This window comes from Cheilinus undulatus, linkage group 9 (genome assembly GCF_018320785.1).
Source record: "Cheilinus undulatus linkage group 9, ASM1832078v1, whole genome shotgun sequence".
Lineage (NCBI taxonomy): Eukaryota > Metazoa > Chordata > Actinopteri > Labriformes > Labridae > Cheilinus > Cheilinus undulatus.
The window spans coordinates 11,422,962-11,440,273 of NC_054873.1; the positions used below are offsets into that span (position 1 = coordinate 11,422,962).

Below are 17,312 nucleotides of genomic sequence, written 5' to 3' on the forward strand. Positions count from 1 at the left end.
CTCTGCAGAGCGCGGCACGTATCGCTCCAGAAAGTCAGAAGCAAAAAGCAGACGAGCTCTTCGTCGTCAACCCGACTCCCAGGACTCTGCAGACTCCACCTCCACCCTCTCCTCCTCCTACCACCCATCCTCCTCTCTCTCATCCAACGCCTCCGGCTCTCCCTCCCCTCACTACCGCTTTCGCTCCTCCTCCTCGGGGCCCTTGCTCACGTCTTGCGGCTTGGGGGCCCCGCTGGCGGAGGCGGAGGGAAGCCTAAGATCAGGTAAGACCCGCCACAGGCTCCGACTCAGCCGCAGCTCGCCACGCGAGGGGGGCCACAGAAGGGAGTCGGACTTCAGCGCGGGGCCTCAGCAGCTGGTTCTGTACGGCAGCAATGAGTTCATGGTGTGAAAATGAGGAGGGAGGAGAAGACGGCTGAAGCTTGAGAGGGAGAGTCGGGGTGAGATGAGGCTGGTCATGGGGCGAGGTTTGAGCCCCTCCTCGGCGCCCACTCCCTCTCCTGGTCTGGAAAGAGCAGAACTCAGTGGGAGTTATGGAAAAGAGGACACAGAGAGACATAATGTCAGGATTGATTGCTAACGTAAACAGAAAGGAGTGGTCAACCATGTTGGTTTCATCTGCTGGAGCCTCACAGTCGATACTGGAGGAGAGAAATCCCACACCTGCAAAGCCAAATCTTACCGTGCCCCCATCTTTCTTTTGAGCATGTGGGCAGCCACCCAGAAGAAATGTAGCCATACTGACTGACTGATTTAAACTGGTGGACGTTTCGTCTGTAACCAGCGCCAAGCTAAGTCTGCTTTTTCACGTTTACACGGGACACACCAGCCAAGAGGCTGCATGCGACTCCATCACATTTTCCTACATCAGTTTGGAGATTGTACAGAAGTATGTTACAGCTGTATGTTACATTATGATTATTATTATTATTAATATTATTATAATTATGTTGCAGAGGAAAAAAGTGTACATAGGAAGAAAAGTCCAGTGCTGCTCCTGGTTCGTTCATTGTTGGATTTATCTCTTTTTCCTGTTCTTTGTTTTGCAAAGTGAAGTGTCTGGAATTTTAGGTTCCACTTTTGTTTCTGTGCTGTTTTCTTTTCTTGATTATTTGTTTCTTTTTCCTTCTTCCCAATGAACAGAGCCAGTTCAACTCTTGAGAAATAATAGAAGGAAAAGCTGTGGATGTGCGCTCGCAGTGCTGCGTGTCGTCTGGTGTCACGTTTACTTGACTTTGGGGATCAAACGTCAATCAGCCATAAGTGTATTGTATCTGCCTTTCCCTGCAAGCTCTCTTTTCTTCTGTTTTTATCCAGAAACATCAGTGTTACTGCGCCAGGACTTGAATTTTTTAAATATAAATATATTATTGCTGTATTATAGGTGTTGTTATTGATATCAAAGATGTCATGTTTTTGCTGTCAATATTGTTCCATGGTTTATTTTTGCTCAGATGAAAGCCATTATTTTTTCTTCCTGCGTGTGTGTGTGCATGTTTGAATGAATGGACGAGTTATTCCTGCCACTGAATCAACTCCCACTCTGTGCATGTGTTGTATTCTTTTACACACATTCACAGGTTTGCCACCAGAAATATGGTGTTCTTGTAAAGGTGATAGAAGTCTCTGCAGCCATTGAGTGACACTAAAACTAACTCAGATGCACACAGTGTTTCATACGTCTGATTTTAATGCACATGTGGGGAAACTGGTGCACTTGCTCACAAAGTCAGACCGTCCATGATTTCCTCTGAGCCATCCAGAACACTCTTCTTCGTCTTGACCTTGTTTCTCCAAGTCATCCTCATATTTGTTACTATCCTCTATTTTCTGATCTTTATCTTGTCCTTTCGTTGCCTCCTTTTTCATCTCAAGTTTTGTTATCTTTTTTCTTTTCTTTGTGTTCTTTGCCTTCTTCTTGCCATCCTTATTTTTGGGGTCTTTTACTTGTCGGTGTCTGTCTTTTTGTTCTTTTTATTGTCTTCATCTCTTCATTCTTTTTCTTCTGCTCTTTGGTCTTAAAAGGGATATTACGTATTTTTTTAAGTTGGGTTGTATAAGGCCTTGGTCCTCATCTGGTGGAGTGAAGTCCCAAAGGCCACTTTCACTGTGCTGTGGATGTGTGTCTGCAAAAAGTCTATGATGTGCTTTTATTTTAAAGTGTTTGTCTCCATCTCCTTGTTCTGTAACATCATTTGTTCCATCTCAAGTCCAAACTGCCCAATTTCTAACTAAAAATATTAAGTTTTGATTGAAAAATTGTAGAAATGTGGTTCCTGAATTTTTGGTAAGGAGGAGGTGGTGGGTCCTAAAGCTGAACCAACTGAAAACCAGTGGTACAAGGTACTTAGTAATGGTAATTGTACTAGTCTGCTAGCCCCTGTATGGAGAGCACGCTTATGGCAACATAGCGATTTGGATGGTTTTCAGCTGCTCCACATATTTTAGTGCAATGGTTCTCAATTAATGGGGCTTCAGCACCCGACACCACTTTCTATGAGAAATCATAACATAGATTTTCAACTGCTCAAATAAATTTGATGAAAAATGTTTTATTTTGGACCTTAGATGTAACAAAAATATGCTTGAACAAGGAGACAGAACAGAACAAGCATGTTTAAAAAGTTTTACAAGGGCTTGCATGCAATTTTTCCCCCAAGATAGTGTAAAACTTTTGGTAATTTCTTGAGGAATAACCTCGCCATCTTGGGTTTAATAAGTAGAAATATGGAGAAAATAGCTGAAATGTCCTTGCTGTTACATCAAAACTAAGTAAAACAAAAGTATGGATTTTTTTCCACTCAGGGCTTCTGTGCACCTTAGACTTTTTGCCAGTTTTTTTCCAGGTATTCATTCCCATCTCATCTCATCTTAAATATCTCTGCAACCCACTCTTAGGTCCTGGCCCACTACTTGAATACTACTGATGCAGTGAATTTAAGGTAAAAAAAAAAGTCAGTGTTGTCTTAAATGGCTGCAACACAGAGCAAAATTGAAGCATTTCATTCTTCCTACTAAAAGCCTCTGTGTTTGGCACTATTGCTATGCAACAAATCGGCTACGTGTTCTTCATTGTCCTCTGAACAGCTGTTTGGGTCCCAGCGCTGTAACAGGATCCAGTACCGGTTACTGAGTTTTTCATAGTTGTTTATTCATTGAAACATTTTTACATTGAAGCTGTTCTCCGATTAACATTATGAATGTCATCAGCTATAGATTCTTTGCCGATGACGTCAAACAGCAGCAGTAGTGATTTCTACCTAAAGAGATGCTTTGCTGTTTAGCTGTTTAGGACTATGCCAAGCATTCAAAGTGCGAAAATGTGAACAATCTTTATTGTCAAGCTACTTTATTAATCCATCTCTTTTAGGAGATCTAGATCACTTGGCTCAGCTTGGTAGAGCTTGTTGTTTGGCTCCAAACAGATCTTCATTTGGTCACAGTCTGTCTTTTTAATGTGGATCAAATAAAGAGATAGGATGGAGGAAAGGAAACTGGCACTTAAGCAGGTGCTAGCTACCATAAAGGAGTCTTTTTGTACCACAGGCTCGTTTGTGAACTGCTCATATTTTCTCAATCTCTCACCCCACAAGGTTTATTGAGTTGATAGTATGTCATTGTTTCACTTTAAAGGATGTTTGCGACAAAACAAGAATTTTTTAGATGTTGAAGGGGCTCAGCTAGCCTCTTAGCTCAGTACAAGACTCCTCTAGACTCTTGTCTCCCTTTATCTGGCTAGATGATGCTTGGACATTGAGTATTTGTGATATTGATCGCCTCCTTGCCAGGTCAATCAGTTAAACTGTAGTAAAAGCCCTTTTTGGTAAAATGTAGGGATTGAATTCAATGTATGTTGAAATTTGCTAACTTTACTCGGTTCCCATTCTTTCCTGAAGGCTGTCCCCCACTTCCTGATCCTCAGACATTCAAATGATTGCAAACAACCTATAGAGAGGAATACTAAAGACAAGTATGTACTACAGATAACCAAGTACAATAATGGGTAGGCCTGTAGTGTGAGTTATTCAATCTAACCTTAAACAGCAGATTACAAGAATAAAGTGCCACTCATCAAATTTTAGTTTTGCCCTTCTTGTCAGAGTCTGTTCTTTCAGTTTATCTTGCTATAGCTGAAGAAGATCTGTAAAACACTGGTGCTCAGAAAGGCAGGGAACTCCGGATGGTGAGTGATGCAGCTGCTATCCTCTTATAAAAAATGAAAGACTTTCAGCCTGCTGAGTCTGCAGATGTTGTTCCTCTGTGTACTCTGGGCCATGAAAGTGCCCCCTTGTAGCTCCTGTAAACGGCATGTCATCATCACTTGAATCATAAATGCCTATTAATAGTTAGGGTTTTTGTTTATGTCAGAGCTGAGGTGGAAGAACACATAGCATATTTCTTGGATCACAAAAAAGTGCAAACACAGTGGCTTTCAGGAGTAAAAAAACATTTTAATTTTTTTTTTTTTTTTTAAACGCTGTATTACCTAACTTTCTTGCCCATTCCTGCAGCATGCTCTTCTTCAAGGGAAAACACAGACTGACATTTGTCATGGCTTATATAATTACTATTGCCAAGTACCTTATACAGCCACACTTCAAAAAATGCTGAAATATCCCTTTAACTTTTTTTTGTCGTTGTCATCTTCTTTTCTTGTCCTTGTTGGCCTTCTTCTTCATCATCTCTGATTTTTTTTTTTACTTTTATTATCTTATTCTTTTGTTTTGTTGTCTTTTTTATGTCTCTCTCTCCTCTCTCCCTCCCTCTCTTCCCCCTTCCTCTCTTTCGTCATAATACCAGCTCTTCCATCCTCTTCTCTCCTGCCTCTGGCTGTGAAAAGTAGCATTAATCCTGCCTGTTAACCAGACAAAAAAGTAGCATCTCACTCATCCTGTCCACATGTTCTCTGCATATTCTTACTCTCTCTGTATACATTACTCAAACTCTCAATATATTCTTCAGTTTAACGGGCACACTTGGTAGCTTCACAGCGATGATGTCTCTGCACTCAAGCTCTGCTTCCTGCGTCTATGATGAGATGTTTTTAGGGCAGCCTTTGCTCCGATCTCACAACACAATCAGTGTTAATCCACTTTTCTGAAGCTCTCAGTAAATAAACGCTGCTGATCTCAGTTTTCATGCTGGTGTGGAGACTTGCATGGTGTTGTCTTTCTACAACAGAAAAAAAAAGTTCAGAGCTGAGCAGAAAGGACAAAACTGATCCAGGTTAAACATCTTTACGCTGGTATTTAACAGGATGGTCTTTGTACACGTGTCGACTGTCCACATGGCAAAAAATACATAAAAATAATAAGGAAGAAAAAAAGTGAATGTACCTGTCACTGGAAGGCATGCTTTGCTTTCTCTGGTTGTTTTTGTTCCTCTTTTATACACAGTGTATGTACTATTTATGATCATGCTTTTGGGGTGTACATTGGTTTAAAAGAATCTGTTATAAAAGGTGTTATTAAAGGATATATTATCCTGTGTACGGTTCATTATCTACTATTAATCATGGCGACGTTTTCACAGGCCACGCTCGGCCTGTCATGTTTGTGCTACGAAGCAGAAAAAAAAGTGTCTTGTGTCTCTTTGTGTGCACCACTCTGGACACGATTATGTAAAAGGTGCAATTTGTGTTATATTTCTTTTTTTAATGATACAAACATGTCTATGGTTGTAAGAAAAAAAAGACTTTATGGGGGAAATTCATCTGCTTATTAAAAAAGCAAAACTGCAGCCAAACACATGAGTCAAGATTTTTATTTATTTATTTATTTGCCAGAAATTGTGATACTGAATACTCTTTCATTTTGAACCACATTTAAACACAGGATCCATTGCCATTTTAACCTTTTATTTTCTTTGCAGGTGGTGTGGATGATTTTTCTGTATACAACACAAGAACATAAAGAGTAAGATTACAGATATAATACAATTTCAATCCAACTCTATGAATGTTAAATTAAAAACCAAAAGAGGGCCTTTAAATTCACATCATTAATACATCTACCTCAGGTATTTCAATTTCTCATTGAACAAGGTAAATTCAAAGGTAATCTAACAAAGGAAACATTAAGCAATACATTATATCTCAAATGATGCAATAATATCATCAAAATGTAAATCAGTCATTGAGGAAAGTCCATTTTCCACTCACTTTTGGGATCTCTTTGTTCTCTGCTCATGCTTGGATTGGAGGAAAGAGGAAGTGCAGGCCTGCTTACAGGCTTTTATTATGTAGGGGTGTGGGTTAAGCAGGATTGCCAAGGTAGTCAGGTATGGGGATGCTGAGTCAGCACTTGTGATTTAACACAGACAGAGCTTGAAAAGAAGAATGGAGTAAAATTGCAGTGTCCAGATGTACGAGCCTGAATGAATCCATCCACACAGACTCAGTGCTGTGATTGCAGCCAAAAGTGCATCTACTGAATACTGACTTTGAGGGGGTGAATATTCATGCAGTCACTTATTTACATTATATATTTTTATTAACGTTGTAGAAATCAGTTTTCACTTTGACACTGATGAGGATTTTTGCTATTTTTTATTTATTTATTTATGCTTTTACTTTTTTGTCATAAAAGCCAGATCATGTTGACCATGACTGATTTATAAAATCAATGAAAGGGTCAAACACCCAGAAGGATGAACACCTTTTATAGGCACTGTACCATTATTTATGGGAAGCCCACAGTATATACACAAGCTGCAATAGATAGACAGCAATAAAAGATAAAATGAGTCATTATTATGAGCTAAACTGTTAAAACTGCTATGATGGGAAAAAAATGAATATTTATGAGATAAAAGACAAAAGTATGACATCAAAATTTGAAATGATCTGATAAAATTCATATTTATTAAATAATTACGTGTTTAAAAATTATAGGCGTATTTAGAACGTCACGTGCATGCTCTAAAAGCCGGAAAATGTGACATCAAAAGTCGAAATGATGAGATCAGAATAAACTGTTATAAATGGGACTGTAAACATTATACATTAAAGTCATAAAATAGTGTAGAAATGAAGAAATTGAAAGTCATGGGCCTTATTATAAGAAATTTAAAAAATGTTTCAGGGTTACGTGTAAAAAGTAAACTGTGACATTAGAATGCATCATCACCACAAAAGAAAGAAAAGTCGAAATTAGGACATTAAAAGTCTGAGTTTCAGCTATAAAGCCGATATTATGAAATTTAAATTCAACATTTTATGAAAGAACTAGAAAAAGAATTGTTCGTTCTTAAAGACAGACAATAAAAAAAGTCGTAAATGTGAGATAAAAGGCAAAAGCATCAGATAAAAAAAAACATATTTAAGAAAAAACTGGAATAAATCGACTTTCAATCAGTTGATTAAAAGTTGTTCGTGGGGTTATTTTTAAACCTATGTAGAAGTATTTGGGATTTATAAGTTTCGCTCTCGTGACTTGTCCACGCAACAGTTGATACAACAAAAAGCTTTTTTTTTTCGAAAACGTCCCGTCATGCACCTGGTGAAAAGTGAAAGTAAACGAACAGCGGGGAAGATTCCACCCTCACAGTAAAAAAACGATGTCTTTGTTGTGTAAATGTTACCTGTTATCTTTGTCCTGCAGAGAGCAGCTGAACAGGAGGAGATTCATGGGAAGAAGAGAACAAACACGGCGAGTTTCTCTTCCACTAAAATGAAAGAAGACTCACAGTGACGTCAGACTGCATGAACGTGTACGGGGAGGTTTAGGTTTTGAAATGCAGTGGCAGTGTTGACCTGTGGTTCCCTCCCCCTCCTCCTCCCGTTGATGAAGATATCAGAGGTTATAATTCAGCTGATTTATGGGACTGACTTCACATGAGATCTGTCTCACTAACGATCAGCTGATTCCACCTTCACAGCCCACGGTGAGTCCTCACACAGCTGACGTTATAAACTAACGTTGAATTAGTGCTGGTTTTAATATCAACATTATTCCTGCAGATGTCTGACTTCAGAACCATTGTTTTCTTTGACCTGGAGACCACTGGACTTGGTGAGATATATTTGCACCTTTATTTCTTTCAGTAATAACTGTTGGCTATTCTGCACTTTATCAGTGTCAATACACTGATATAAGCCTTTTCCTATCCTCACCTGTGTAATGATAATGATTTAGCTACTGTAAACTACAGAGCTAAATGACTCACACTTTAACCCCTTAAAGCCTGAAAACACAAATAATAGCCAGAAAATTCTAATTTTTTTGGAACTGAAATGTTCATTTAACTTTCTACTGAAAAAAAAAAAAAAATCCACATTTCCATAAAATTTTACTAATATAGTTTTAGTATCTCATTTCATTCTTTAGGTGTTTTTGGTAACTGATAATCCACTTGAGGGCATTTTTATAATTTATCAGATTGTATTCAGAATTTTTTAGGAGTAATTTATTGAGCATATTGATAGAGGTATCATAAAAGTATGTATCAAATATGCGACAACAGGCATTAAGGGGTTAACACTCAGTTTGTAGGCTTGAGAATTTTCTATAGGGAAGAAGCAAAATAAATAGAGTACAAATTTAAGTCAAAAATTAAAATATTTTAAGGTTAAGATAAAAAACAATGCATTGTGGACATCCTCTTCAGCTTTTAGCAGCCACATTAATATTTTTCTCAATTTTTTTTTATATTTCTATGTGTTAATTCAGGAAACTATAAAATGATTAATTGATACTGGACCCTACTGGATCACTGATGATCCCAAGTGGTCGCACTTGCATTGTTTACAATATCTTAAAACCATTAGACAGATCTCGATGGAGTAAATTGTGATCCAAAGCTTACCTTTTTGCTGATCTACAGACGACTCTTTGGGTTTATATCCCTTCCTTAACATTTTTAATCCAGGTTCAAACTGCTGTGTGTACTTAGAGCTTTTATAGTACAAATCCACCTTGCCAAATCTATGATTAATTGCCTATTTATTATGTTAATTACAATAAAAAACTTAGCATCGTTGCTGTTAGTCAGGTTTGACACAGAAATAGAGTCCACAAACTTCCTGTTAGCCTGTGCCAATCTCACTGCTGCAGTTATTTTTTTAAATTAAGTTTATTTGATAGGGACAATGCAAATTACATAGTAGAACTTCAGCCTGTTACAAACAAGCTAAAAGTAACTGATGTTTCACATATAGAGATTATAGCTTTTGCTAGTTTCCATCTCCTGCCCCTGTCCCTGTTTCTTCTTCTATTGTTTTATTGGTGGTAATGACTAATCATGACCAGCCTAAGATCAACAGATATTTATCTGACAGTTTAAAAAAAAGACGGAAAATAGTCCTCTAAGGTCCATATAATTAAAAGATCATGTTTTTGCTCCTAAAATAGGCTTCATTGACATTTTATGCCCTGGAAAAAAATGTATTAGTTTAGTGGAGATAAATGATCGTGATAGTTTTTGACAGTGTTTTCTTTAGGAAGAACCTAATAAAGAAAATAAAAAAATATTTGGCTGCATTGATTGGAGTTAGTCAGGTTTTATTAACATATTTAAATATTTCACAACTGCTCTGAACACACTGTCATCTTTTTGTGCTCAAACTCAGAGTTAATTTCTTGTTAAAAGTGTCCTATATTTCTCCGTCTATGTTTGCTACATGATAAATCGCTCTGTCAAGTATTAACTAACCTCATAATATTTTATCAGTCCATTCTGAAGCCTCTGGCTGTTCTTAGACTTCAGGTGGATTCTTGTCATGATAAGCAGGAGCTGAGTGTTTCAGTTTCTATTTTTTCTAGACTCACATTTACATCTGACTCCTCTCTGTATTACTTTCATTTCTCGAGAAATAAAAGCTCCTGGTTTTGTTGGGAAAAGGCAGAGCTGTTATTACAGTTTAAGATAAAACGATTACTCAATTAAGTACACGTCTGTGCTCAACCACAAAGCGCCCACAGATACTTCCTGTGGATGACACATGGTAGCTTTAGCAACCTGTCAGATGAGAGGAAGTTTCATCCTGTAGATCGTATCATAATAATTACTTAACACAAATGAAGGTGCGGCTATCTCAAATGTGTGCAAATGCCAAGTATGGGCCATTTGGGCAATTTAGAATGCTTCATTATTCAACAAGAAAAAAATCTGTTAACATTATTTCTCTAATATTTTTTTTTATTTAAAAAAGATATTGTTCAAGCTATCCTTCCTTGGTTGAGAGAGGAAAGAATTTTAAAAATTACCTAGTAAAGCTGGGCAAAAAGAAGATGATTTGGCTACCAAAGAACCAAAGGGAAGGGCAGGGATAAAAATCAGGAAAGTTGTGTTAGCTGAGGGTGAGAATTCTGCTAAAATGACAGATTTTTCCAAATATACCTCCAATTTAGCTTTAAATACTCCCGCGTCCTCCCACCACCAAAGACGTGCTACTGCCACACACTGGGCCTATGCTGAATATTCCCATTTATTGGAGCATGTCATGTTGTAGCTCCAAGTGTTTAAATTCCCCCAGATAGTCTTCAGTCATATTGAGTATTGAGCATCATTCACTGTGGTGATTATATGTTTTTTATGTGTTCTGTGTTACACATTTCTCAATTCCTGTCAGTCTTTTTAATAAAAATGTGTGCTCAGGAAGGTATTTTTACAAATAGTAAGGCTGGCAATCTATAAAATCTTTAGTCCTAATTAATCCCAGAATTTCTGTAGTTAAGTAAGGGATAATGTCTGATGAGGTCCAATTATCAAGGATTAATGGATGATGTGCTGCCTCTGTGGGGTCCATTAATCCTTGATAATTGGACACCTCAAAGGGCATTATCCCACTTATATCATGGTCACTTCCCAGGAAAAAAAACTACTGATTTATTGTTTTATATGCTATGCCATGAAAAAAGAAAGTTTTAAAAAAGCAACAGCTTTGTTTTCCTAACAACACCTGAGCTCTCATCTTGATTTAATTCTTCCAGCATTAACTCTTTGTGCTGCTTCTCTCTCTTGATTTTAACCTCTTTTTCGCCAGCAGTATCCTAGTCATTGAAGTTTTCATATTAACAAAATAAATTAAATGAATTTGATCACTCACTGTTTAATTGATTTGCTCATTTGTTTTATATGTTAAAAGCTGTTGAGTGGCCATCAGAGTAACTCTGTGACTGCTGAGTGGTCATCAGAGTGACTCTATGACTGTTAAGTGGTCATCAGAGTAACTCTGTGACTGTTGAGTGGTCATCAGAGTGACTCTATGACTGTTGAGTGGTCATCAGAATGACTCTGTGACTGTTGAGTGGTCATCAGAGTAGCTCTGTGACTGCTGAGTGGTCTAAAGAGTGACTCTATGACTGTTAAGTGGTCATCAGAATGACACTGTGACTGTTGAGTGGTCATCAGGATAACTCTGTGACTGCTAAGTGGTGGTCAAAGTGACTCTGTGACTGTTGAGTGTTCATCAGGATAACTCTGTGACTGCTGAGTGGTGGTAAAAGTGACTCTGCGACTGTTGAGTGGTCTTTAGAGTAACTCTATGACTGCTGAGTGGTCTTAAGAGTGACTCTGTGACTGTTAAGTGGTCTTCAGAGTAACTTTGTGGCTGTTAAGTGGTCATCAGAGTAGCTCTGTGACTGTTGAGTGGTCTTTTGAGTAACTGTGACTGTTGAGTGGTCATCAGAATGACTCTGTGACTGTTAAGTGGTCCTTTGAGTAACTGTGACTGTTGAGTGTTCATCAGAGTGACTCTGTGACTGTTAAGTGGTCTTTAGAGTAACTCTGTGACTGTTGAGTGGTCTTTAGAGTGACTCTGTGACTGTTGAGTGGTCATCAGAGTGACTCTGTGACTGTTGAGTGGTCATCGGAGTAACTCTGTGACTGTTAAGTGGTCTTTAGATTAACTCTGTGACTGTTGAGTGGTCTTTTGAGTAACTCTGTGACTGTTGAGTGGTCATCAGAGTGACTCTGTGACTGTTGAGTGGTCATTGGAGTAACTCTGTGACTGTTAAGTGGTCTTTAGAGTAACTCTGTGACTGTTGAGTGGTCATCGGAGCTACTCTGATGACCACTTAACTTGAATGGTCATCAGAGTAGCTCTGTGACTTTTGATTGGTCATCAGAGTAACTCTCTGACTGCTGAGTGAACCATATGGAAATGCCTCATATGAGAAGGATCTGTAAGGTGCTTCATTTTTTCCAACAGGAAAGCTGCACCAATTTGCTGCCCTTACTTAGAAAAAAGCTAAATGCCATAATGAATCACTATCTGTTGTTGCATTAGTCTCTTAATCCTTTTACTTTTCTAGATTTTTGTCAATTACTTTTCTGTTCTCTGGTAAAGCACTATGAACTGAAATTTGTCTAAAGATATTATATAAATAAAGTCTGACACTTGATTAAACGTATTATTTTGCTACCATGCCTAATCATATATTTTTTCTCTCATTATCCTTAACCCACTATCTCTTTTCTACTTTCAGACACTTCCGTGTGTGACATCATCCAGCTGTCAGCCGTCTGTGGAAAAAGAGTCTTTAATGTCTACTGCCTCCCTCGCCGTGAGCTCACAGACGGCGCCGAAAATGTCACAGGCTTCACTGTCAGAGACGGTGTCCTTTATCTCAGAGGGATTCCTGTAGACACCATTCCTCTGGTGGAGGCCCTGACCTCCTTCATAGCCTTCCTGCGCTCCTTCCACCGCCCCGTGATACTGGCAGCGCACAATGCACGGCGCTTTGATGCCCCTGTTATCACCAGAGTGCTGCGACAGATCTCCCTGCGGCAGGAGTTCCTTCAGGTAGTGACGGGGTTCCTGGACACCTTCCTGCTAGGCAAAAACGTTTATCATGGTCTGGCCAGTTACTCTCAGGTGTACATGGTGAACTACTTCCTGGGAAAGACCTACGATGCCCACAATGCTGTCGAGGACGCCCGAATGCTGCAGGAGCTGTTCAAGAGATGGAGCCCTGACAGACCAACTGTGTCGAGATTTATCTACAGTGCTTCACTTTCATTTTAACAAGTCTGATCACAAAAATAACAAAATATTCCATATGCATAATGTTTATGTCATCATGCAACCTTCAGGTGGCTGGAGCAACACCTTTTTTGTTAAGCAAACAATGTAAGTGATAGTGTAGGAGGCAGAACACAACAACCCCCCAAAAATGCCTGTGTACTGTTTATTCTGTGAAGTGATTTATTTTTAGTTTTTTAGTTTTTTCTATTGTGCTGTAACATGTCTCATCCTCACGGTTGTGATAGCACTTTGTGGCACTATTTTCCAACCAAAGCCAATAAATAATTCTTCAGAACAACTTGGTACTTCTTGCATCCAATTTCACCAATCACACTAAGAGAAATCTCTTCAATGAATTGCTGCAAGGGACAAGCAGTAGTCCATGCAAGTGAGTAGTAATCCACTGTATCCCTTTCCTCCAAGAGTGGTTCCAATGAATGTTTGGAAATAGAGTTTACCTTGGGTATAGTGAAACAGTCACCTTGAACTAAACTTAAAAAATATGTTATATAACATGGACACTCAGTAACATTGATGCTGTGACAGGTAATCACACAGGTCCCAGATGCACTGCTGTAAGTGTTTATAGCAAAGTGATGGTTTTCAACACCTGCCCATGGAAGGCTTTTAAGGGTTAAAGATAGAAATAAAGTAAATGAAAAAAGAACAGATAACAAAAGAGGATAATGCATTTCCAAAAAGAGTGAAGTTACAGACATTTAGCTTTAACTTGTTAGCATGATGCAACATAAGAGTCTCTCTGTAAGCCTTCAACAGCCTGGTTCATGATGTAACAGATAAAACATGACTGGAGAAAAATGACCTCAAACTTCTCATAAAAAAATCAATAATCTCAAATATGACAAGAAAACTTTGTTTTTTTTGTTTGTTTCCTTGTTTTTTTTTTTTTTTGTTTTGTTTTGTTTTTGTTTTTTGTTTTTTTTGTTGTTTTTTTTTTGTTTGTTTGTTTTTTGGATGGGTTGTACATGTTTCCAGGTGTAACTTCTTCAAAATGTTTATTTTTTGATTCACAGGATTAAATCCCAAATAAACACACACACACACACACACAAAAAGAAAAAAAAAGTAAAGACAGAGCCTTTGTTATTCTAAGCAATGCTGCCTTAATAGTATAGACGTTATCCTACTACAAAAACTGATTCATACAGGGGAACTTTTAAAAAATTGAGAATATACATTTTTTATTAAATACATGTGGATTTGCACAGTAAATGAGTTGGTAACAGATGTCTTTTTGAATGGCAGGTAATAATCACAGTCTAAAATGCTTTGGTGATAAACTATTTTTTCTAATTCCTCTCCTTCTCTCAATAATGTTAGTATTATATCCCCAAATCGGTTGATTAACCTGTTCATTTAGCACCGCTTCCTTGTTGTTTCATTTATTTCCTTTGGGTGGCAACAGTCTGCGAATGACAACTGTGATAGGTTGATATTTATCAGAAGAAGAGGAACTTCTGTTACTGCGCATGTGCGAATATAAAAAACCTTTCGAAAGATACGGAGGGAAAATCAACATAGAATACAACGCTGTGAAGAGGCATGAAGCTCGGTACTTCAGAATTGTCCCCATTCTGTGTTTGTTTTTATGTTGTTTTAATGTATGATTTGATGTATTTTATCGAGGCTGTGGTCGTGTCGGGATGCAAAACTCAGAACCGGACGGAGCTGGAAATTGTCAACAGTCGCTGGTTTTCTTTGACTTGGAGACGACTGGACTCGGTAAGACTTGTTTTGTGATGTTATATGACCTAAAGTGACAAAAATCTTACACAGCCAGTCATTTTTTAGCTTTATTTATGATTTTGTGAATGCAAGTTTTGTTTTTCCATGTTTTCGGGGTCTGGGTCTTTAAACTGACAGTGAGCGGCTCCTTCAAAATAAGAGTATGTTTGGCTGTACCGTCATCTGTGACTATTGGTGATAAACTGATTAGGAAAGAGACCAGCTAGCTGGGTTCCCCTGATAGTTAAAACTAGATAATACGTATGTCATGTTTCTATAAGACAAATCTGGTTTCAAATTATCTTTTTGGACTAATGAAGGCAGAAATTCTCTTTTGACGAGGCTCAAACAGTTAATAAAAGTTATAGTAAGGCAACTGTAAAAACACATTTCAAACAAAAGAACTTTTAAAAAATGAGTAATGATAAAAGCAACAATAAGAGTGTTGTTAGTGCAATGGAGTTTATGATTTAGTTTAATTTCCCCTATTCCTATTTTTCATCAAAGCACTTTTCTTTGTGAGGTAAAAATATGGTTTGTAAATGCTATCATTATCATAGCAATCATCAAACTTCATTTAAACATCAAATATTATATATACCCATCCAAAACTAGGTCTGGGCAATTAATCAAAATTTTATTGGAAACACAATATGACCCTTTGCAGTTTTCAAATTTCAGGAGATGAATGTCTCTTTAAGGTGAAATGTGTGCTAAAGATCGGTTTCAAGTACCATTTTTATTCAAATAATTAGCAGCAGAGATGACATGGCACACATTTTATACACAGACGTGACAATCTTATCTCTCTTTGTGCAAAAATTAAAAAAAGAAACATAGCCTACTCATCAATCATGTTTACACTTTTTCAATAATCACTAGTTTTTTTCATTAAATAAAGAATGATGTGAAAACGGTCACTCTTTAATACCACAAATCATATCAAAGTTGCAGTGTAACTAAAAAAATGCTTAATTTTTCAAATTGTCAGCCCTTTCAAATACCCAATACACCTACCTAAATACTGCCCTTACGATTGTGGTCACCATAACATTTGATAAAGACAGTATCTAGAAGTGAAATCTTAGGTATGTATCATGAGCAGTATGTCAGGTGTAAATGCTTGTGTGATCATATATGTCTTGTGTTTTTGTTTGATCATTGCTGATTTATTTTTTTAAATGTGAAGATGATGAATTGAAGCCTTATCTCTGATGGTTATTTTGTCTCCTCCAGGTCAGACTTGTGAGATCGTCCAGCTGGCTGCTGTGAGCGGAGGTCACTCGCTCAACCTCTACATCATCCCCCGTTGTCGGATGCAGCGAGGAGCAGCCAAAGTTACCGGCTTCAAGGTCCGCAGGCACAGACTCTACCTCCATCGCCAGCTCGTCCTCACCAACTCCCTGAGAGAGGTTCTCGTCTCCTTCATAGCTTTCCTTCAAATGCTCGGACGCCCGCTTGTCATCGGCCACAACATTCGTCGCTTTGACTGCCGCCTGCTGGCTCGAGCTCTGGACGAGCTGAACCTCAGGGCAGAGTTTGACTCCTCTATCTCAGGCTGCGTTGACACTCTGCAGCTGGCTCGGGAGATGCTGAAGGATCGGGACCTCCAGAGTTTTCGGCAGGAGAATCTGGTCAGGGAGTTGCTGGGGGTGGACTACAAGGCCCATGATGCTTTGGAGGATGTGCGGGCATTACAGGCCCTGTATAGTGTACTTCATCCTACACCAGAGTTGATCTGTAAGCATAGATTTACCCTGGACACCATGAAAAGCAAACCTACTGTCAAAGCTGCTAAATCTAAAGTGGCCTGTAATCCTCCACAACAGCGCCCCCTGTGGGAGCATTTCAAACAGGCAGTGAAGCTCACAGATGGAAAGACAGACGAGCATGATGAAAAATCAGCTGGATTGTAGAACTTTTAATACAGCGGTGAAGTAACACCTGATACTTTCACAGACAACTGGAAGCCTTTAACAGCCCAGTCAATGGTGTAACAAATAAAACAAGACTGGAGAAAAATGACCTCAAACACCCTCTTCACTGAAGCTCAAAGGAAGGCAGTGAACAAAGAGGCAAACGGGTTATTCCAGCAAGGGTTTGTGGTGAGAAAATTCATAAAGTGACAATGCAGACAGTTCTATTTAAGTCAAATGCAGCACTTACAAAGGTGGTGATGGCCTTTATGTTTTTTAGAAGTCTCTGAATGGCTTTGTCAATTTGGGGTTTATAATCTGTACAAAACCTTGCAAAATGGAGCCTCATTGTGTTTCTTTTTTCCTTTTACAAATCATTTCAGAAACAAGAGACAGAGCATCCATCTTCATAAAACAAAAAGCCAAGAGCTAGCCCTCTATATATGAGGTCAAATTGCTGATAATATGATCAGATTTAAAATATCAGTGTCTTGTTTTCCTCTAAATCTCTCATCTTTATTCTCAGTTATCACTGAAAATCTGTACTTAAATTTTCTTTCCTGAATTCCTCTCAAGGTTCTAATGAGCGCTGCACATTTTTAAGTAAATATGTTAATAAATAAAGTATATGATGATGATAAATGCTGGTTATTTCTCTGCTTTTATTTGCTCACTGATTTAAC

General features: G+C 38.3%; 3 protein-coding genes across 12 annotated transcripts in view; all 3 read left to right on the forward strand.

Annotated features, from left to right (window-relative positions):
* LOC121514718 (unconventional myosin-IXAa-like) overlaps positions 1-5,489 on the forward strand; it is a 228,594-nt gene extending 223,105 nt beyond the window's left edge. For all 10 annotated transcript variants that reach the window (XM_041794962.1, XM_041794964.1, XM_041794966.1 and 7 more), the window contains one exon: positions 9-5,489. In XM_041794962.1, coding sequence (XP_041650896.1) covers positions 9-391 — 383 coding nt within the window. In that variant the 3' untranslated portion in view covers positions 392-5,489. The remainder of the gene's footprint in view (positions 1-8) is intronic.
* A 1,782-nt stretch (positions 5,490-7,271) lies between these two features.
* Positions 7,272-13,235, forward strand: LOC121515491. The gene is made up of 3 exons (XM_041796287.1): positions 7,272-7,884; positions 7,961-8,012; positions 12,429-13,235. The coding sequence occupies exons 1-3, from the start codon at positions 7,819-7,821 to the stop codon at positions 12,965-12,967; spliced, it is 657 nt and encodes a 218-aa protein (XP_041652221.1). The 5' UTR covers positions 7,272-7,818; the 3' UTR covers positions 12,968-13,235.
* A 1,217-nt stretch (positions 13,236-14,452) lies between these two features.
* Positions 14,453-17,271, forward strand: LOC121515281. Its single transcript, XM_041795973.1, has 3 exons — positions 14,453-14,540; positions 14,615-14,710; positions 15,950-17,271. Exons 1-3 carry the CDS (start codon positions 14,531-14,533, stop codon positions 16,627-16,629), a joined length of 786 nt encoding a protein of 261 aa, XP_041651907.1. The 5' UTR covers positions 14,453-14,530; the 3' UTR covers positions 16,630-17,271.
* Positions 17,272-17,312: the final 41 nt, after the last annotated feature.